This window comes from Salvelinus fontinalis, chromosome 3, assembly GCF_029448725.1.
Source record: "Salvelinus fontinalis isolate EN_2023a chromosome 3, ASM2944872v1, whole genome shotgun sequence".
Classification (NCBI taxonomy): domain Eukaryota; kingdom Metazoa; phylum Chordata; class Actinopteri; order Salmoniformes; family Salmonidae; genus Salvelinus; species Salvelinus fontinalis.
This window is the reverse complement of record NC_074667.1, coordinates 923,595-947,053: the sequence shown is the minus strand read 5'-3', so window position 1 is coordinate 947,053 and position 23,459 is coordinate 923,595. Positions and strand designations below refer to the sequence as shown.

Sequence of the window (23,459 nt, the reverse complement as noted above, 5' to 3'; positions counted from 1 at the left end):
TAGAAATGAATGACTGTCTGTGGTAGAGACAGACTGGTTATCTGTAGTCTAGAAATGAATGACTGTCTGTGGTAGAGACAGACTGGTTATCTGTAGTCTAGATATGAATGACTGTCTGTGGTAGAGACAGACTGGTTATCTGTAGAGACAGTCTGGTTATCTGTAGTCTAGATATGAATGACTGTCTGTGGTAGAGACAGACTGGTTATCTGTAGTCTAGATATGAATGACTGTCTGTGGTAGAGACAGACTGGTTATCTGTAGTCTAGATATGAATGACTGTCTGTGGTAGAGACAGACTGGTTATCTGTAGTCTAGATATGAATGACTGTCTGTGGTAGAGACAGACTGGTTATCTGTAGTCTAGATATGAATGACTGTCTGTGGTAGAGACAGACTGGTTATCTGTAGTCTAGATATGAATGGCTGTCTGTGGTAGAGACAGACTGGTTATCTGTAGTCTAGATATGAATGACTGTCTGTGGTAGAGACAGACTGGTTATCTGTAGTCTAGATATGAATGTCTGTCTGTTGTAGAACTTTGTATGCGCAACTGAAATGCCCCCCCCCCTCCCCATCCACCTCCTACTCATACCCCCTAGTGGTTGGTTCAAATCCCTACCCTGCCCCCAGGTGCCCTACCCTGCCAGCTGTTTCAACCGGTGAATACCTGGAGCCAGCAGGAGACTGGAGGCTGGCTGATGTGTCCCAGAGATAGACTGTACAGGAGAGGCCAGGTTAGCTTATAACAATGTATGTTGTAAGGCACACAGTATACAGTATATATTAATATATGAGCAGTATTTTCCCTAAAGGAGCCTATTTTAAAGTAATTTACGTGGTAAAAAAATGCCCATCCAAACTTGAGAGATTGTTGTTAGGAGTTGGGGTTCTGAGAACTATGAAAGTCCCAGAGCGTTCAGAAAGTATTCATACCCCTTGACTTATTCCACATTTTGTTCTGCTTCAGCCAGAATAAAACATTTATAAAACAATAACTCAACCATCTACACACAATACCCCATAATGCCAAAGTGATGTAAAAAAATTTAAACAAAAAAATGAAATTGAAATACAGAAATATCTATTTTACATAAGTATAAGTTTGTACATGTTAGAATAACCTTTGTCGGCGATTGCAGCTGTGAGCCTTTCTGGGTAAACCTCTAAGAGCTTTCTACACCCGGATTGCACTATATTTGCAAACTATTCTTTTAATAATTCTTTAAGATCTAGTTGTTGATCATTGCTAGACAGCCATTTTGAAGTCTTGCCATAGATTCTCTGTGACTAGGCCACTCAGGAACATTCAATGTCATCTTGGTTATCAACTCCAGTGTATGGCCTTCTGTCTTAGGTTATTGTCTTCCTGAAAGGTGAATTTGTCTCCCTCCCTGTGTCTCTTGGAAAGCAGACTGAACCAAGTTTTCCTGCCTGTTTTTAGCTCTATTCCGTTTATTTTTATCCCATAAAACTCCGTAGTCCTTGCCGATGACAAGCATACCCATAACATGATGCAGCCACCACCATGTTTGAAAATATGAAGAGTGGTACTCCGTGATATGGTGTGTTGAATATGCCCCAAAACATAACGCTTCGTATTCAGGAACATTTTTGCAGTTTTACTTTAGTGCCTTCCTGCAAACACGGATGCATTTAAAAAATATATTTATATTCTGTCCAAGCTTCTTTCTTTTCACTCTGTCATTTCAGTTAGTATTGTGGAGTAACTACAATGTTGTTGATCCATCCTCAGCTAGTATTGTGGAGTAACTACAATGTTGTTGATCCATCCTCAGTTTTCTCCTATCACAGCCAATAAACTCTGTACTGTTTTTTAAAGTCACCATTGGTCTCATGGTGATAATCTCTGAGTGGTTTCCTTCCTCTCCAGCAACTGAGTTAGGAAGGATGCCTGTATCTTTGTAGTGACTGGGTGTATTGATACACCTTCCAAAGTGTCATTAATAACTGCACCATTCTCAAATATTCAATGGATGCTTTTTTATTTTATTTATACCCATCTACCAATAGGTGCCCTTCTTTGAGAGGCGCTGGAAAACCTGCCTGGGTTTTGTGGTTAAATCTGTGTTTTCAGCTTTTAATTTCTAAATAATGTGTAAAAGTGTGTAATAACATCATTTCACTTTGACACAACAACATGTGGAACAAGGTGAGGTTTGTGAATAAACCTTTCTGAAGGCTCTGTAACAACATGTCGGGTTTAATAATACGAAGTAAACAGACAACTATGAGAAGACAGACAGACGGACACACAGTCGCTGCTGCATTAACTACTGTTCTGTTGACACACTCCTGTTTAAAGGGCTATGTTTATTACAGTGTGGTTAATGATAAACCACACACCCTCCAACCCCCCAACCCTCACACACACACCCTCCAACCCTCTCACACACACACACCCTCCAACCCTCTCACACACACACACACCCTCCAATCCTCTCACACACACACACACCCTCCACCCCTCTCACACACACCCTCCAACCCTCTCACACACACACACCCTCCAACCCTCTCACACACACACCCTCCAACCCTCTCACACACACCCTCCAACCCTCTCACACACACACCCTCCAACCCTCTCACACACACACCCTCCAACCCTCTCACACACACACCCTCCAACCCTCCAACCCTCTCACACACACACCCTCCAACCCTCTCACACACACCCTCCAACCCTCTCACACACACACACCATCCAACCCTCTCACAGACACCCTCCAACCCTCTCACACACACACCCTCCAACCCTCTCACACACACACCCTCCAACCCTCCAACCCTCTCACACACACACCCTCCAACCCTCTCACACACACCCTCCAACCCTCTCACACACACACCATCCAACCCTCTCACAGACACCCTCCAACCCTCTCACAGACACCCTCCAACCCTCTCACACACACACCCTCCAACCCTCTCACACACACACCCTCCAACCCTCTCACACACCCTCCAACCCTCACACACACACACCCTCCAACCCTCTCACACACCCTCCAACCATCACACACACCCTCCAACCCTCTCTCACACACCCTCCAACCCTCTCACACACACACACCCTCCAACCCTCACACACACACCCTCCAACCCTCTCACACACACACTCCAACCCTCTCACACACACACTCCAAACCTCACACACACACACCCTCCAACCCTCACACACACACCCTCCAACACTCTCACACACCCTCCAACCCTCTCACACACCCTCCAACCCTCTCACACACACCCTCCAACCCTCTCACACACCCTCCAACCCTCACACACACAGACCCTCCAACCCTCTCACACACCCTCCAACCCTCTCACACACCCTCCAACCCTCTCACACACCCTCCAACCCTCTCACACACCCTCCAACCCTCCAACCCTCTCACACACCCTTAAACCCTCTCACACACCCTCCAACCCTCTCACACACCCTCCAACCCTCTCACACACACACCCTCCAACCCTCTCACACACCCTCCAACCCTCTCACACACCCTCCAACCCTCACACACACACCCTCCAACCCTCTCACACACACACACACCCTCCAACCTTCTCACACACACACACCCTCCAACCCTCACACACACCCTCCAACCCTCACACACACACCCTCCAACCCTCTCTCACACACCCTCCAACCCTCTCACACACACCCTCCAACCCTCTCACAGACACCCTCCAACCCTCTCACACACACCCTCCAACCCTCTCACACACACACCCTCCAACCCTCTCACAGACACCCTCCAACCCTCTCACACACACCCTCCAACCCTCTCACACACACCCTCCAACCCTCTCACACACACACCCTCCAACCCTCTCACACTCCCACCCTCCAACCCTCTCACACACACCCTCCAACCCTCTCACACACACCCTCAAACCCTCTCACACACCCTCCAACCCTCACACACACACACACCCCAACCCTCTCACACACACACCCTCCAACCCTCTCACACACACACCCTCCAACCCTCACACACACACACCCTCAAACCCTCTCACACACCCTCCAACCCTCACACACACACACCCTCAAACCCTCTCACACACCCTCCAACCCTCACACACACACACCCTCCACCCCTCACACACACACCCTCCAACCCTCACACACACACCCTCCAACCCTCACACGCACACACCCTCCAACCCTCACACACACACACCCTCCAACCCCCTCACACACATATTCCAACCCCCTCACACACACACACACACACACCCTCCAACCGTCACACACACACATTCCAACCCCCTCACACACACACCCTCCAACCCTCACACACACACACCCTCCAACCCTCTCACACACCCTCCAACCCTCACACACACACCCTCCAACCCTCTCACACACACCCTCCAACCCCCTCACACACATATTCAAACCCCCTCACACACACACACACACACACACACACACACACCCTCCAACCGTCACACACACACATTCCAACCCCCTCACACACACACCCTCCAACCCTCACACACACACACCCTCACACCCTCCAACCCTCTCACACACACCCTCCAACCCTCTCACACACCCTCCAACCCTCACACACACCCTCCAACCCTCTCTCACACACCCCCCAACCCTCTCACACACCCTCCAACCCTCACACACACACCCTCCAACCCTCACACTCACACACCCTCCAACCCTCACACACACCCTCCAACCCTCTCTCACACACCCTCCAACCCTCTCTCACACACCCTCCAACCCTCTCACACACCCTCCAACCCTCACACACACACACCCTCACACACACACACCCTCCAAACCTCTCACACACACCCTCCAACCCTCTCACACACCCTCCAACCCTCACACACACCCTCCAACCCTCTCTCACACACCCTCCAACCCTCTCTCACACACCCTCCAACCCTCTCACACACCCTCCAACCCTCACACACACACCCTCCAACCCTCTCACACACACCCTCCAACCCTCTCACACACCCTCCAACCCTCTCACACACCCTCCAACCCTCACACACACACCCTCCAACCCTCTCACACACCCTCCAACCCTCACACACACACACCCTCCAACCCTCTCACACACCCTCCAACCATCACACACACCCTCCAACCCTCTCTCACACACCCTCCAACCCTCTCACACACACACACCCTCCAACCCTCACACACACACCCTCCAACCCTCTCACACACACACTCCAACCCTCTCACACACACACTCCAACCCTCACACACACACACCCTCCAACCCTCACACACACACCCTCCAACACTCTCACACACCCTCCAACCCTCTCACACACCCTCCAACCCTCTCACACACACCCTCCAACCCTCTCACACACCCTCCAACCCTCACACACACAGACCCTCCAACCCTCTCACACACCCTCCAACCCTCTCACACACCCTCCAACCCTCTCACACACCCTCCAACCCTCTCACACACCCTCCAACCCTCCAACCCTCTCACACACCCTTAAACCCTCTCACACACCCTCCAACCCTCTCACACACCCTCCAACCCTCTCACACACACACCCTCCAACCCTCTCACACACCCTCCAACCCTCTCACACACCCTCCAACCCTCACACACACACCCTCCAACCCTCTCACACACACACACACCCTCCAACCTTCTCACACACACACACCCTCCAACCCTCACACACACCCTCCAACCCTCACACACACACCCTCCAACCCTCTCTCACACACCCTCCAACCCTCTCACACACACCCTCCAACCCTCTCACAGACACCCTCCAACCCTCTCACACACACCCTCCAACCCTCTCACACACACACCCTCCAACCCTCTCACAGACACCCTCCAACCCTCTCACACACACCCTCCAACCCTCTCACACACACCCTCCAACCCTCTCACACACACACCCTCCAACCCTCTCACACTCCCACCCTCCAACCCTCTCACACACACCCTCCAACCCTCTCACACACACCCTCCAACCCTCTCACACACCCTCCAACCCTCACACACACACACACCCCAACCCTCTCACACACACACCCTCCAACCCTCTCACACACACACCCTCCAACCCTCACACACACACACCCTCAAACCCTCTCACACACCCTCCAACCCTCACACACACACACCCTCAAACCCTCTCACACACCCTCCAACCCTCACACACACACACCCTCCAACCCTCACACACACACCCTCCAACCCTCACACACACACCCTCCAACCCTCACACGCACACACCCTCCAACCCTCACACACACACACCCTCCAACCCCCTCACACACATATTCCAACCCCCTCACACACACACACACACACACCCTCCAACCGTCACACACACACATTCCAACCCCCTCACACACACACCCTCCAACCCTCACACACACACACCCTCAAACCCTCACACACACCCTCCAACCCCCTCACACACATATTCAAACCCCCTCACACACACACACACACACACACACACACCCTCCAACCGTCACACACACACATTCCAACCCCCTCACACACACACCCTCCAACCCTCACACACACACACCCTCACACCCTCCAACCCTCTCACACACACCCTCCAACCCTCTCACACACCCTCCAACCCTCACACACACCCTCCAACCCTCTCTCACACACCCCCCAACCCTCTCACACACCCTCCAACCCTCACACACACACCCTCCAACCCTCACACTCACACACCCTCCAACCCTCACACACACCCTCCAACCCTCTCACACACACCCTCCAACCCTCTCACACACCCTCCAACCCTCACACACACCCTCCAACCCTCTCTCACACACCCTCCAACCCTCTCTCACACACCCTCCAACCCTCTCACACACCCTCCAACCCTCTCACACACCCTCCAACCCTCACACACACACCCTCCAACCCTCTCACACACACCCTCCAACCCTCTCACACACCCTCCAACCCTCTCACACACCCTCCAACCCTCACACACACACCATCCAACCCTCTCACACACACACACACCCTCCAACCTTCTCACACACCCTCCAACCCTCTCTCACACACCCTCCAACCCTCACACACACCCTCCAACCCTCTCTCACACACCCTCCAACCCTCTCACACACCCTCCAACCCTCACACACACACCCTCCAACCCTCACACACACACCCTCCAACCCTCACACTCACACACACCCTCAAACCCTCCCAGTCTATTTAAATGAAAGTGTATAATCCTAGTTCTGTACCTGCGTTTCCTTGTCTGCTCGGGGGCGAGTCCCGGGCTGAGCCCCTCCTCCAGTGGGTGGAGCTGTGAACAGGAGGCGGAGACTGTAACCTTGCGTCGAAGGCGGGGCAGAACACTCTGACGGAACAGATCCTTCCTGGGTTTCACCTATAGAGCCAGCGCAGAACAATTTAACATAGAGCCATTGGAGAGACCAAGCAGACAATATGACCAACCTGATCCAGAGGTTCTAGTCACTTCTATTGGCTGGGAAGAGTTCTATTCATCTTCTAGACAATATGACCAACCTGATCCAAGGGTTCTGGTCACTTCTATTGGCTGGGAAGAGTTCTATTCATCTTCTAGACAATAAGACCAACCTGACCCAGGGGTTCTGGACACTTCTATTGGCTGGGAAGAGTTCTATTCATCTTCTAGACAATAAGACCAACCTGACCCAGGGGTTCTGGACACTTCTATTGGCTGGGAATAGTTCTATTTATCTTCTAGACAATATGACCAACCTGACCCAGGGGTTCTGGTCACTTCTATTGGCTGGGAATAGTTCTATTCATCTTCTAGACAATATGACCAACCTGATCCAGAGGTTCTGGTCACTTCTATTGGCTGGGAAGAGTTCTATTCATCTTCTAGACAATATGACCAACCTGATTCAGGGGTTCTGGACACTTCTATTGGCTGGGAAGAGTTTTATTCATCTTCTAGAGATTCTACTGATTGAGGAAGTAGATTCATTCTTCCTCATCTCGTTAGCCCAATTCTGTTTTGCCCCCTTCTCCCTGAAGTGTGCACTTGTTCACTCCCCCTCATTGCATGTATTGGCAGGAGAGTGAACAAATGCACACTTGGGGGAGAAGGATAGAACCAGTCTGGGTTGTATGTTCTATATTCTGTTATATGTTCTACATTCTATGTTTTATGTTCTACATTCTGTGTTCTATGTTCTATATTCTGTGTTCTATGTTCTATATTCTCACCAGGTCCAGAGATGAGCCCAGAGAATACTTCCTGCTCACCCTCAGCTCCTCCACCATACCTGAGACAGGACAACAAAGGGCACAGGTTAGACGAGTGTGTGTGTGTGTGGGTTCATGTGCATGTGTATACGTCTGTGTGTGTATGTGCATACGTGTGTGTGTGGGTGTGTTGGTGTGTGGATGTGCATACGTGTGTGTGTGTGTGTTACCAGAGTCTGGGTCTAGTGTCTGTCTGTGTCGCAGCAGCTGAGACAGTATGGTGTCTCTGTGTGTGTGTGTCTACATGTGTGTGTGTGTGTTACCAGAGTCTGGGTCTAGTGTCTGTCTGTGTCGCAGCAGCTGAGACAGTATGGTGTCTCTGTGTGTGTGTGTGTCAACATGTGTGTGTGTTTACCAGAGTGTGGGTCTAGTGTGTGTCTGTGTCACAGCAGCTGAGACAGTATGGTGTCTCTGTGTGTGTGTGTGTCAACATGTGTGTGTGTTTACCAGAGTGTGGGTCTAGTGTCTGTCTGTGTCGCAGCAGCTGAGATAGTATGGTGTCTCTGTGACTGGGATCATCTACTCCTGCCTCCTTCAGATCTACATCACATACATATAGCAAACCCTGGAGAGAGAGAGAGGTATAGAGAGAGATGGAGGGAGAGAGAGATGGAGGGAGAGAGAGATGGAGGGATAGAAGGATGGAGAGAGAGATGAATAGAGAGAGAGATGGAGGGAGAGAGAGATGAATGGAGAGAGAGATGAATGGAGAGAGAGATGAATGGAGAGAGAGATGGAGGGAGAGAGAGATGGAGGGAGAGAGAGATGGAGGGATAGATGGATGGAGAGAGAGATGAATGGAGAGAGAGATGGAGGGAGAGAGAGATGGAGGGATAGATGGATGGAGAGAGAGATGAATGGAGAGAGAGATGAATGGAGAGAGAGATGGAGGGAGAGAGAGATGGAGGGAGAGATGAATGGAGGGAGAGATGAATGGAGAGAGAGATGAATGGAGAGAGAGATGGAGGGAGAGAGAGATGGAGGGATAGATGGATGGAGAGAGAGATGAATGGAGAGAGAGATGGAGGGAGAGAGATGGAGAGATAGAGATGGAGAGATAGAGAGAGAGATAGAGAGATGGAGGGAGAGATAGAGAGATGGAGAGAGAGAGAGATAGAGAGAGATGGGGAGATAGAGATATAGAGAGAGAGATGGAGGGAGAAAGAGATGGAGATGGAGGGAGATATATATATAGAGAGAGAGAGATGGAGGGAGAGAGAGGGCGAGATGGAGGGAGAGAGAGAGATGTGGAGAGAGAGAGAGATATAGAGAGATGGTGAGAGAGAGAGAGATGGAGATGAAAAAGAGAGAGAGACAGGTTGGGGTGAGAGAGGGGGTGAGAGGGAGATGTAGAGTAAGAGAGAGAGAGAGAGGTTGGGGAGGGGAGAGAGAGAGAGAGAGACAGGTTGGGGTGAGAGAAGGAGATGGAGAGAGATATGAGGGTGAGGAGAGAGAAGAGGGGTTGGGGTGAGAGAGAGAGAGGTTGGGGTGAGAGAGAGAGGGGAGCGGGAGAGATGAGAGAGAGACAGGTTTCGGTGAGAGAGAAGGGTAGGAGAGAGAGAGAGACAGGTTGAGGTGAGAGAGGGGGAAGCGAAAGATGGAGAGAGAGAGACAGGTTGAGGTGAGAGAGAGAGAGAGAGAGAGAGACAGGTTGGGGTGAGAGCGATGGAGAGAGAGAGAGATAGGTTGGGGTGAGAGAGAGAGAGAGAGAGAGAGAGAGAGGTTGGGGTGAGAGAGATGAAGGCTGTAACTATCAGTTTAGTAAATACAGAAAGAAACAGGGAGAAATAGACAGACAGACTGACAGACAGACAGGCAGGCAGACAGGCAGACAGACAGATAGACAGACCGAGACACAGACAGACATTCAGACAGACATACAGACAGTGTCATACAGTCAGACAGACAGGCAGACAGTCAGACAGACAGAGTCATACAGTCAGACAGACATACAGACAGACATACAGACAGACAGACAGACAGAGTCATACAGTTAGACAGACAGGCAGACAGTCAGACAGACAGAGTCATACAGTCAGACAGACATACAGACAGACAGACAGACAGACAGAGTCATACAGTCAGACAGACATACAGACAGACAGACAGACAGACAGAGTCATACAGTCAGACAGACAGACAGAGTTAGACATGCAGACAGAGTCAGACAGTCAGACATGCAGACAGACAGACAGTCAGGTACCTCTAGACCATAGTATTCTCTCTCCAGTGACTTGGTGTACTGGGGCAGTCCTATCTGTTTCAGCCACCAGGCTATGGAGCGATTATTCATGTCTGAGAGACAGATAGAGAGACCATATTTCACGCACAGTTACACACACACAGTCACACATTTACAGTTACATTTACATTTAAGTCATTTAGCAGACGCTCTGATCCAGAGCGACTTACAAATTGGTGCATTCACCTTATGATATCCACACACACACAGAGTTACACACACACACACACAGTCACATTTACACTCACACACAGTTACACACACACACACACACACACACACACACACACACACACACACACACACACACACACACACACACACACACACACACACACACACACACACACACACACACACACACACACACACACACACACACACACACACAGTCACACACACACACACACACACACACACAGTTACACACACAGTTACACTCACACACAGTCACACACACAGTTACACACACAGTCATACACACACAGTCATACACACACACAGTTACACACACACACACAGTTACGCACACAGTCACACACACACACACACACACACACAGTTACTCACACAGTCACACACACTAGTTAAATACACAGTCACACACACACAGTTAAATACACAGTCACACACACACACAGTTAAATACACAGTTACACACACACAGTTAAATACACAGTCACACACACATAGTTAAATACACAGTCACACACACACACACAGTTAAATACACAGTTACACACACACAGTTAAATACACAGTCACACACACATAGTTAAATACATAGTCACACACACAGAGTTAAATACACAGTTAAATACACAGTTAAATACACAGTCACACATAAACAGTTAAATACACAGTCTCACACACACACACACACACACACAGTTAAATACACAGTCACACACACACAGTTAAATACACACAGTTAAATACACAGGTAAATACACAGTCACACACAAACAGTTAAATACAAAGTTAAATACACAGTTAAATACACAGTCACACACAGTTCCAGTGTTTTGGGCGTGCAGACATGTAGCACCCACCTGAGATGAGCTGGTTCTGACTCTGGTTCTGACTCTGGTTCTGACTCTGTATGAGAATCTGTTCTCTCTCCTGGTCTGTGAACCAGTAGCCCGCTATCCCTCAAACCAGTAGTGCTGCTTCCTTAGCCAATCAGACCCCACGATGGACCCGGGGGGGCCCCATGAATCAGCCAGTCCCCACGCAGGAATCTGTATCTCAAGACAGGGGCGGAGCAAGCGAGTTGGGACAGGATTCTAACATTCTGAGGGAAGAGACAGTGTGAAAAAGAAATGTGAGGGAGAGAGGGAAGAGAGTGTGAAAAAGAGAATAGAGGGAGGAAGGGCGAGAGGGAGGGGGGAGGGAGGGAGGCAGGAGACAGTGTGAAAAAGAGGAGGGAGGGAGGGAGGGAGGGAGGCAGGAGACAGTGCGAAAAAGAGGAGGGAGGGAGGGAGGGAGGGAGGGAGGGAGGGAGGAGACAGTGTAAAAAAGGGAAGAGGGAGGGCGGAGACAGAATGATCAACAGTTTGTTTGGCAAATTATATACAAGCTCTGTGTGTGTTTCCGTGTGTCCATGTGTTTAGCCTTCAGTTGTAATGGCCCAGCAGTATCTGCTAGTGGCACTAGAGGGCACCAGTTCCCTATAAAGCTGTACCTCTATTGTGGGTCCATGGTATTTCCTTGATTCCTCGCATCCTGTCTCCTTGGCCTCTTCTCAAAACCCATTGGAGGAGGAGATCCAAGGGGAGGAACCTCAGAGCTTCTGCACTAATGTGCTTTGAGAAGGAGACAAGAGGGGAGGAAACGAGGAATCAAGGAAATACTATTTTGTGCCTTCGGTTGTCACTTGTTGCCAAACTAACTCAGAGTCACTTTCATAGTGGAGAGTTTCAGATGAGTTAATCTGTTAACACATTAACTACTAGTTAGGATAAGTAGAGTTTCTGATGAGTTAATCAGTACATTAACTACTAGTTAGGATAAGTAGAGTTTCTGATGAGTTAATCAGTTAGTACATGAACTACTAGTTAGGATAAGTAGAGTTTTTGATGAGTTAATCAGTACATTAACTACTAGTTAGGATAAGTAGAGTTTCCGATGAGTTAATCAGTACATTAACTACTAGTTAGGATAAGTAGAGTTTCTGATGTGTTAACCAGTACATGAACTACTAGTTAGGATAAGTAGAGTTTCTGATGAGTTAATCAGTACATGAACTACTAGTTAGGATAAGTAGTGTTTCTGATGAGTTAATCAGTTAGTACATGAACTACTAGTTAGGATAAGTAGAGTTTCTGATGTGTTAATCAGTACATGAACTACTAGTTAGGATAAGTAGAGTTTCTGATGAGTTAATCAGTTAGTACATGAACTACTAGTTAAGATAAGTAGCGTTTCTGATGAGGTAATCAGACATGAACTACTAGTTAGTATAAGTAGAGTTTCTGATGTGTTAATCAGTTAGTACATGAACTACTAGTTAGGATAAGTAGAGTTTCTGATGTGTTAATCAGTTAACACATGAACTACTAGTTAGGATAAGTAGAGTTTCTGATGTGTTAATCAGTACATGAACTACTAGTTAGGATAAGTAGAGTTTCTGATGAGTTAATCAGTTAGTACATGAACTACTAGTTAGGATAAGTAGAGTTTCTGATGAGTTAATCAGTTAATACATGAACTACTAGTTAGGATAAGTAGAGTTTCTGTTGTGTTAATCAGTTAATACATGAACTACTAGTTATGGTAAGTAGAGTTTCTGATGTGTTAATCAGTTAGTACATGAACGACTAGTTAGGATAAGTAGAGTTTCTGATGTGTTAATCAGTTAGTACATGAACTACTAGTTAGGATAAGTATAGTTTTTGTTGTGTTAATCAGTTAATACATGAACTACTAATTAGGATAAGTAGAGTTTCTGATGTGTTAATCAGTTAGTACATGAACTACTAGTTAGGATAAGTAGAGTTTCTGATGTGTTAATCAGTTGGTACATTAACTACTAGTTAGGATAAGTAGAGTTTCTGATGTGTTAATCAGTTAGTACATGAACTACTAGTTAGGATAAGTAGAGTTTCTGATGTGTTAATCAGTTAGTACATGAACTACTAGTTAGGATAAGTAGAGTTTCTGATGTGTTAATCAGTTGGTACATGAACTACTAGTTAGGATAAGTAGAGTTTTTGATGAGTTAATCAGTACATTAACTACTAGTTAGGATAAGTAGAGTTTCCGATGAGTTAATCAGTACATTAACTACTAGTTAGGATAAGTAGAGTTTCTGATGTGTTAACCAGTACATGAACTACTAGTTAGGATAAGTAGAGTTTCTGATGAGTTAATCAGTACATGAACTACTAGTTAGGATAAGTAGTGTTTCTGATGAGTTAATCAGTTAGTACATGAACTACTAGTTAGGATAAGTAGAGTTTCTGATGTGTTAATCAGTACATGAACTACTAGTTAGGATAGGTAGAGTTTCTGATGAGTTAACCAGTTAGTACATGAACTACTAGTTAAGATAAGTAGCGTTTCTGATGAGGTAATCAGACATGAACTACTAGTTAGGATAAGTAGAGTTTCTGATGTGTTAATCAGTACATGAACTACTAGTTAGGATAAGTAGAGTTTCTGATGAGTTAATCAGTTAGTACATGAACTACTAGTTAGGATAAGTAGAGTTTCTGATGTGTTAATCAGTTGGTACATGAACTACTAGTTAGGATAACTAGAGTTTCTGATGTGTTAATCAGACATGAACTACTAGTTAGGATAAGTAGAGTTTCTGATGTGTTAATCAGTTAGTACATGAACTACTAGTTGGGATAAGTAGAGTTTCTGATGTGTTAATCAGTTGGTACATGAACTACTAGTTAGAATAAGTAGAGTTTCTGATGTGTTAATCAGTTAGTACATGAACTACTTGTTAGGATAAGTAGAGTTTCTGATGTGTTAATCAGTTAGTACATGAACTACTAGTTAGGATAAGTAGAGTTTCTGATGAGTTAATCAGACATGAACTACTAGTTAGGATAAGTAGAGTTTCTGATGTGTTAATCAGTTAGTACATGAACTACTAGTTAGGATAAGTAGAGTTTCTGATGTGTTAATCAGACATGAACTACTAGTTAGGATAAGTAGAGTTTCTGATGTGTTAATCAGTTAGTACATGAACTACTAGTTAGGATAAGTAGAGTTTCTGATGTTTTAATCAGTTAGTACATGAACTACTAGTTAGGATAACTAGAGTTTCTGATGTGTTAATCAGACGAACTACTAGTTAGGATAAGTACAGTTTCTGATGTGTTAATCAGTTAGTACATGAACTACTAGTTAGGATAAGTAGAGTTTCTGATGTGTTAATCAGTTAGTACATGAACTACTAGTTAGGATAAGTAGAGTTTCTGATGTGTTAATCAGTTGGTACATGAACTACTAGTTATGATAAGTAGAGTTTCTGATGTGTTAATCAGTTAGTACATGAACTACTAGTTAGGATAAGTAGAGTTTCTGATGTGTTAATCAGTTAGTACATGAACTACTAGTTAGGATAACTAGAGTTTCTGATGTGTTAATCAGACATGAACTACTAGTTAGGATAACTAGAGTTTCTGATGTGTTAATCAGTTAGTACATGAACTACTAGTTGGGATAAGTAGAGTTTCTGATGTGTTAATCAGTTGGTACATGAACTACTAGTTAGGATAAGTAGAGTTTCTGATGTGTTAATCAGTTAGTACATGAACTACTAGTTAGGATAAGTAGAGTTTCTGATGTGTTAATCAGTTAGTACATGAACTACTAGTTAGGATAACTAGAGTTTCTGATGTGTTAATCAGACATGAACTACTAGTTAGGATAACTAGAGTTTCTGATGTGTTAATCAGTTAGTACATGAACTACTAGTTGGGATAAGTAGAGTTTCTGATGTGTTAATCAGTTGGTACATGAACTACTAGTTAGGATAAGTAGAGTTTCTGATGTGTTAATCAGTTAGTACATGAACTACTAGTTAGGATAAGTAGAGTTTCTGATGTGTTAATCAGTTAGTACATGAACTACTAGTTAGGATAAGTAGAGTTTCTGATGAGTTAATCAGACATTAACTACTAGTTAGGATAAGTAGAGTTTCTGATGTGTTAATCAGTTAGTACATGAACTACTAGTTAGGATAAGTAGAGTTTCTGATGTGTTAATCGGTTAGTACATGAACTACTAGTTGGGATTAGTAGAGTTTCTGATGTGTTAATCAGTTAGTACATGAACTACTAGTTAGGATAAGTAGAGTTTCTGATGTGTTAATCAGTTAGTACATGAACTACTAGTTAGGATAAGTAGAGTTTCTGATGTGTTAATCAGTTAGTACATGAACTACTAGTTAGGATAAGTAGAGTTTCTGATGTGTTAATCAGTTAACACATGAACTACTAGTTAGGATTAGTAGAGTTTCTGATGAGTTAATCAGACATGAACTACTAGTTAGGATAAGTAGAGTTTCTGATGTGTTAATCAGTTAGTACATGAACTACTAGTTAGGATAAGTAGAGTTTCTGATGAGTTAATCAGACATGAACTACTAGTTAGGATAAGTAGAGTTTCTGATGTGTTAATCAGTTAACACATGAACTACTAGTTAGGATAAGTAGAGTTTCTGATGTGTTAATCAGTTAGTACATTAACTACTAGTTAGGATAAGTAGAGTTTCTGATGAGTTAATCAGACATGAACTATGAGAATGGATTCTACTCTCACTGGTGTTCTAGAACCATGTGCATTTTCATGTTGCAAACTTCAGCAGTGAGATTATTTTCATCCTGTCTCTGTCACACTGTAGCTCCTCTCTGAATGTGTGCTTTGTAGATAATGTTGTGGTTGGTTCTGTGATCTCACACGTTCACATACTGAGTATACTGCGCCTGTGTGTGTCTCTCTGTACGTGTCTCTCTCTCTCTGTGTGTGTCTGCGTGTGTGTGTCTGCGTGTGTGTGTCTGCGTGTGTGTGTGTGTGTGTGTGTGTGCGTGTGTGTGTGTGTGTGTGTGTGTGTGTGTGTGTGTGTGTGTGTGTGTGCACGTGTTTCTGTGTGTGTGTGCGTGTGTGTCTGTGTGCGCGTGTCTCTGTGTGTGTGTGTGTGTGTCTGTGTGCGCGTGTCTCTCTCTGTGTGTGTGTGTGTGTCTGTGTGCGCGTGTCTCTCTCTGTGTGTGTGTGTGTGTCTGTGTGCGCGTGTCTCTGTGTGTGTGTGTGTGTCTGTGTGCGCGTGTCTCTGTGTGTGTGTGTGTGTCTGTGTGCGCGTGTCTCTCTCTGTGTGTGTGTGTGTGTCTGTGTGCGCGTGTCTCTCTCTGTGTGTGTGTGTGTGTCTGTGTGCGCGTGTCTCTGTGTGTGTGTGTGTGTCTGTGTGCGCGTGTCTCTGTGTGTGTGTGTGTGTGTGTGTGTGTGTAACAGAGGAAAGGGGAAGTGGTACCGTTAAAAGAGTCCTCCTCCATCTGCAGCTCTGCAGAACGCAACACCCACCTCGCAACAACGACCACAGGGGGAGAGAACGGCCAAACTAACGACGAGAGACAATGACAAGACGGCAGGAGAGGTGAACACAGACGGAGACAACTCAACAAGGAGCAAGAAGAACAGAACGACAGACCTGAAGAAGAGGAGAACAAGAAGGCAAGAAATACTTTTTTTGTTGTTAGATAAGTTAGGTGAAGTCAAAATGGAACTGTATTCCACACATGCTTGGTAAACTAACAGGTGCAGACGAACAGTGAAATGCTTGGTAAACTAACAGGTGTAGACGAACAGTGAAATGCTTACTGACGGCTGATTGGCCCTTCCCTTCCGTTCCCAGCAATACAGAGAGAAGAAAAAGCTTTTGTATTGCGTAAAGTTGGTGGAATATTTGGAGCCTTGTCATGAGTCTGTAGTTAGTTCCCTATATATATACACATGGGTTACTAACGGTCTGAGGACGCGCTTTCACAGGCAAGCAGATCTAGAAACAGGTCTAGAAACAGTTCAGGGAAGCCAAGCAGATATAGAAACAGGTCTAGAAACAGTTCATGGAAGCCAAGCCGATATGAAAACAGGTCTAGAAACAGTTCAGGGAAGCCAAGCAGATGTAGAAACAGGTCTAGAAACAGTTCATAGAAGCCAAGCAGATCTAGAAACAGGTCTAGAAACAGTTCAGGGAAGCCAAGCAGATCTAGAAACAGTTCAGGGAAGCCAAGCAGATCTAGAAACAGGTCTAGAAACAGTTCATGGAAGCCAAACAGGTCTAGAAACAGGTCTAGTGTGGTCATGTTCCTGTTGTGTCCAATGTGGTCGTGTTCATGGTTGTCTGACGGTTATGTTTCACGTTATATTGAGGTTGTGTTACGGTTATGTTGTGTTAATGTTAATGTTCATGATACGTTGTGTGGTTGATAGAGGCCAGGATGCTCCCTAAGAGCCACGGACAGAGAGACATGACGAGACAGTCTGACGGTCACGCTGTGTGGTTGATAGAGGCCAGGATGCTCCCTAAGAGCCACGGACAGAGAGACATGACGAGACAGTCTGACGGTCACGCTGTGTGGTTGATAGAGGCCAGGGTGCTCCCTAAGAGCCACGGACAGAGAGACATGACGAGACAGTCTGACGGTCACGCTGTGTGGTTGATAGAGGCCAGGGTGCTCCCTGAGAGCCACGGACAGAGAGACATGACGAGACAGTCTGACGGTCACGCTGTGTGGTTGATAGAGGCCAGGGTGCTCCCTGAGAGCCACGGACAGAGAGACATGACGAGACAGTCTGACGGTCACGCTGTGTGGTTGATAGAGGCCAGGGTGCTCCCTGAGAGCCACGGACAGAGAGACATGACGAGACAGTCTGACGGTCACGCTGTGTGGTTGATAGAGGCCAGGATGCTCCCTAAGAGCCACGGACAGAGAGACATGACGAGACAGTCTGACGGTCACGCTGTGTGGTTGATAGAGGCCAGGGTGCTCCCTGAGAGCCACGGAAAGAGAGACATGACGAGACAGTCTGACGGTCACGCTGTGTGGTTGATAGAGGCCAGGGTGCTCCCTGAGAGCCACGGACAGAGAGACATGACGAGACAGTCTGACGGTCACGTTGTGTTCCTGTCGTGTCCAGGTGGTCGTGTTATGGTTGAGATGGAGCTGAAACGCTTACTTACAGGCTCTAACCAATAGTGCAAAAAAGGTTTTAGGTGAACAATAGGTAGGTAAAGAAATAAAACAACAGTAAAAAGACAGGCTATATACAGTAGCGAGGCTATAAAAGTAGCGAGGCTGCATACAGTAGCGAGGCTATATACAGTAGCGAGGCTATAAAAGTAGCGAGGCTATAAAAGTAGCGAGGCTACATACAGACACCGGTTAGTCAGGCTGATTGAGGTAGTATGTACATGTAGAGGAGGGGGGCGGGACACAATGCAGATAGCCCGGTTAGCCAATGTACGGGAGCACTGGTTGGTCGGCCCAATTGAGGTACTATGTACATGAATGTATAGTTATAGTGACTATGCATATATGATAAACAGAGAGTAGCAGCAGAGTAAAGAGTTGATCAGTGTTTATGGTTGTGTGACGTCACTGTGTGGTGTGGTTGATCAGTGTTTATGGTTGTCTGGCATCACTGTGTGGTGTGGTTGATCAGTGTTTATGGTTGTCTGGCATCACTGTGTGGTGTGGTTGATCAGTGTTTATGGTTGTCTGGCATCACTGTGTGGTGTGGTTGATCAGTGTTTATGGTTGTCTGGCGTCACTGTGTGGTGTGGTTGATCAGTGTTTATGGTTGTCTGGCGTCACTGTGTGGTGTGGTTGATCAGTGTTTATGGTTGTCTGGCATCACTGTGTGGTGTGGTTGATCAGTGTTTATGGTTGTCTGGCATCACTGTGTGGTGTGGTTGATCAGTGTTTATGGTTGTCTGGCGTCACTGTGTGGTGTGGTTGATCAGTGTTTATGGTTGTCTGGCATCACTGTGTGGTGTGGTTGATCAGTGTTTATGGTTGTGTGACGTCACTGTGTGGTGTGGTTGATCAGTGTTTATGGTTGTCTGGCATCACTGTGTGGTGTGGTTGATCAGTGTTTATGGTTGTCTGGCATCACTGTGTGGTGTGGTTGATCAGTGTTTATGGTTGTCTGGCGTCACTGTGTGGTGTGGTTGATCAGTGTTTATGGTTGTCTGGCATCACTGTGTGGTGTGGTTGATCAGTGTTTATGGTTGTGTGACGTCACTGTGTGGTGTGGTTGATCAGTGTTTATGGTTGTCTGGCATCACTGTGTGGTGTGGTTGATCAGTGTTTATGGTTGTCTGGCATCACTGTGGGGTGTGGTTGATCAGTGTTTATGGTTGTGTGACGTCACTGTGTGGTGTGGTTGATCAGTGTTTATGGTTGTCTGGCGTCACTGTGTGGTGTGGTTGATCAGTGTTTATGGTTGTCTGGCGTCACTGTGGGGTGTGGTTGATCAGTGTTTATGGTTGTCTGGCGTCACTGTGTGGTGTGGTTGACCAGTGTTTATGGTTGTGTGACGGTCATGTTGTGTTCCTGTCCAGGTGGTGGTGTAACGGTTGAGATGGAGCTGTGGCGTCACTGTGCCGTGTGGCTGATAGAGTGCAGGGTGCTCCCTGAGAGTCACAGGGTAACGTGGGACAGTGCTCAGGTGTGTGAGTTAGCCCAAGCTCTGAGGGATGGAGTCCTGCTCTGTCAGCTGCTGAACAACTTACTACCCCACGCCATCAACCTCCGAGAGATCAACCTCCGACCTCAGATGTCCCAGGTAACACACACACACACACGTATACGCACACACACGCTTATACACACACACACTTATACACACACACACTTATACACACACACACACGTATACACACACACACTTATACACACACACACGTATACACACACGTATACACACACACACACTTATACACACACACACTTATACACACACTTATACACACACACACGTATACACACACACACTTATACACACACACACACACGTATACGCACACACACTTATACACACACACACACACACGTATACACACACTTATACACACACACACGTATACGTACACACACTTATACACACACACACACACACACGTATACACACACACACACTTGTACACACACACACATGTATACACACACACACTTATACACACACACACACACACGTATACGCACACACACACGTATGCACACACTTATACACACACACACACGTATACGCACACACAATTATACACACACTTATACACATACACGTTTACACACACACAAATGTCAGCAGGCCGGTAGGACTAACGTCAGCAGGCCGGTAGGACTAACGTCAGCAGGCCGGTAGGACTAACGTCAGCAGGCCGGTAGGACTAACGTCAGCAGGCCGGTAGCAGGCCGGTAGGACTAACGTCAGCAGGCCGGTAGGAACTAACGTCAGCAGGCTGGTAGGACTAACGTCAGCAGGCTGGTGGGACTATAACGTCAGCAGGCCGGTAGGACTATAACGTCAGCAGGCCGGTAGGACTAACGTCAGCAGGACCGGTAGGACTAACGTCAGCAGGACCGGTAGGACTAACGTCAGCAGGCTGGTAGGACTAACGTCAGCAGGCTGGTAGGACTAACGTCAGCAGGCTGGTAGGACTAACGTCAGCAGACCGGTAGGACTAACGTCAGCAGGCCGGTAGGACTAACGTCAGCAGGCCGGTAGCAGGCCGGTAGGACTAACGTCAGAAGGCCGGTAGGACTAACGTCAGCAGGCTGGTAGGACTAACGTCAGCAGGCTGGTGGGACTATAACGTCAGCAGGCCGGTAGGACTATAACGTCAGCAGGCCGGTAGGACTAACGTCAGCAGGACCGGTAGGACTAACGTCAGCAGGACCGGTAGGACTAACGTCAGCAGGACCGGTAGGACTAACGTCAGCAGGCCGGTAGGACTAACGTCAGCAGGCTGGTAGGACTAACGTCAGCAGGCAGGCAGCAGGCTGGTAGAACTATAACGTCAGCAGGCCGGTAGGACTAACGTCAGCAGTCCGGTAGGACTAACGTCAGCTGGCCGGTAGGGCTAACGTCAGCAGTCTGGTAGGACTAACGTCAGCAGGCCGGTAGGACTAACGTCAGCAGGCTGGTAGGACTAACGTCAGCAGGCTGGTAGCAGGCTGGTAGGACTATAACGTCAGCAGGCCGGTAGGACTAACGTCAGCAGGCCGGTAGGACTAACGTCAGCAGGCCGGTAGGACTAACGTCAGCAGGCTGGTAGCAGGCTGGTAGGACTAACGTCAGCAGGCTGGTAGGACTAACGTCAGCAGGCTGGTAGGACTAACGTCAGCAGGCTGGTAGGACTAACGTCAGCAGGCTGGTAGGACTAACGTCAGCAGGCTGGTAGGACTAACGTCAGCAGGCCGGTAGGGCTAACGTCAGCAGGCCGGTAGGGCTAACGTCAGCAGGCTGGTAGGGCTAACGTCAGCAGGCTGGTAGGACTAACGTCAGCAGGCCGGTAGGACTAACGTCGCCAGGCCGGTAGGGCTAACGTCAGCAGGCCGGTAGAGCTAACGTCAGCAGGCCGGTAGCAGGCTGGTAGGACTAACGTCAGCAGGCCGGTAGGACTAACGTCAGCAGGCTGGTAGGACTAACGTCAGCAGGCTGGTAGGACTAACGTCAGCAGACCGGTAGAGCTAACGTCAGCAGGCCGGTAGCAGGCTGGTAGGACTAACGTCAGCAGGCCGGTAGGACTAACGTCAACAGGCTGGTAGGACTAACGTCAGCAGGCAGGTAGGACTATAACGTCAGCAGGCCGGTAGGACTAACGTCAGCAGGCCGGTAGGACTAACGTCAGCAGGCTGGTAGGACTAACGTCAGCAGGCCGGTAGGACTAACGTCAGCAGGATGGTAGGACTAACGTCAGCAGGCTGGTAGGACTAACGTCAGCAGGCCGGTAGGACTAACGTCAGCAGGATGGTAGGACTAACGTCAGCAGGATGGTAGGGCTAACGTCAGCAGGCCGGTAGGGCTAACGTCAGCAGGCCGGTAGGGCTAACGTCAGCAGGCTGGTAGGACTAACATCAGCAGGCCGGTAGGGGTAACGTCAGCAGGCCAGTAGGGCTAACGTCAGCAGGCTGGTAGGACTAACGTCAGCAGGCTGGTAGGGCTAACGTCAGCAGGCTATTTGCCTAGCAACCTGCAAATTAATTTGCAACAATACGTTCATGAAGTATTTGCCTGTAAGTCTGAAACATAGAAAAGTGAGGTGAAATTTTGCATTGGAAATGTTGATGTGTATACTAATGCAAATCCCTAGGTTACCTATGGCCGAGTTTATTCTACCTCCCCTTTAAGATATATGCTACTACTAACAGTTTCCTGCTTCATATGTTACCTATGGCCAAGTTTATGCTACCTCCCCTTTAAGATATATGCTACTAGCAAGACTGTTTCCGGCTTGATTTCACCAGTTTAAAATGACCAGACATTGAAATATAAAATATTATTTATTGAGGAAATGGAATAGATGTGAGAATGAGGATTCAGGAGGGGAATGAGAATAGACCGGATGAAGGAGGAGGAATTCAGGAGGGGAAATGAGAATAGACCAGATGAAGCAGAGGACTGCAGATGAAACAGAGGACTGCAGATGAAGCAGAGGACTGCAGATGAAGGATCCAGGGGGTGGACTCCAAAGTTTGGCTTGGAGTCTCTGGTAAACATCACTGTCAGGCCGTGGTAATTAGACTGCTGTGGTGATGGCGAGGCTGGGCAGTTGAGGACTGATCTAGGAGAGGTTCTCAGCTGGTAAGACCAGGGGCTGAACCGCTGCAGGAGCAGTTGGGGACTGATCTAGGAGAGGTTCTCAGCTGGTAAGACCAGGGGCTGAACCGCTGCAGGAGCAGTTGAGGACTGATCTA

General features: G+C 47.4%; 2 protein-coding genes across 2 annotated transcripts in view; one reads left to right on the top strand and one right to left on the bottom strand.

Annotated features, from left to right (window-relative positions):
• sh2d3a (SH2 domain containing 3A) overlaps window positions 1–10,574 on the bottom strand; it is a 34,124-nt gene extending 23,550 nt beyond the window's left edge. The window contains exons 1-4 of the mRNA XM_055901168.1: window positions 10,483–10,574; window positions 8,727–8,844; window positions 8,241–8,299; window positions 7,265–7,410 (exon numbers count right to left, since the gene is read on the bottom strand). Of these exons, the coding sequence (XP_055757143.1) occupies window positions 7,265–7,410; window positions 8,241–8,299; window positions 8,727–8,844; window positions 10,483–10,572 (413 nt within the window). The 5' untranslated portion in view covers window positions 10,573–10,574. The remainder of the gene's footprint in view (window positions 1–7,264; window positions 7,411–8,240; window positions 8,300–8,726; window positions 8,845–10,482) is intronic.
• LOC129835497 (proto-oncogene vav-like) overlaps window positions 1–23,459 on the top strand; it is a 92,742-nt gene that overhangs the window by 5,673 nt on the left and 63,610 nt on the right. The window contains exons 2-4 of the mRNA XM_055901151.1: window positions 8,244–8,325; window positions 16,990–17,208; window positions 20,102–20,325. Of these exons, the coding sequence (XP_055757126.1) occupies window positions 20,122–20,325 (204 nt within the window). The 5' untranslated portion in view covers window positions 8,244–8,325; window positions 16,990–17,208; window positions 20,102–20,121. The remainder of the gene's footprint in view (window positions 1–8,243; window positions 8,326–16,989; window positions 17,209–20,101; window positions 20,326–23,459) is intronic.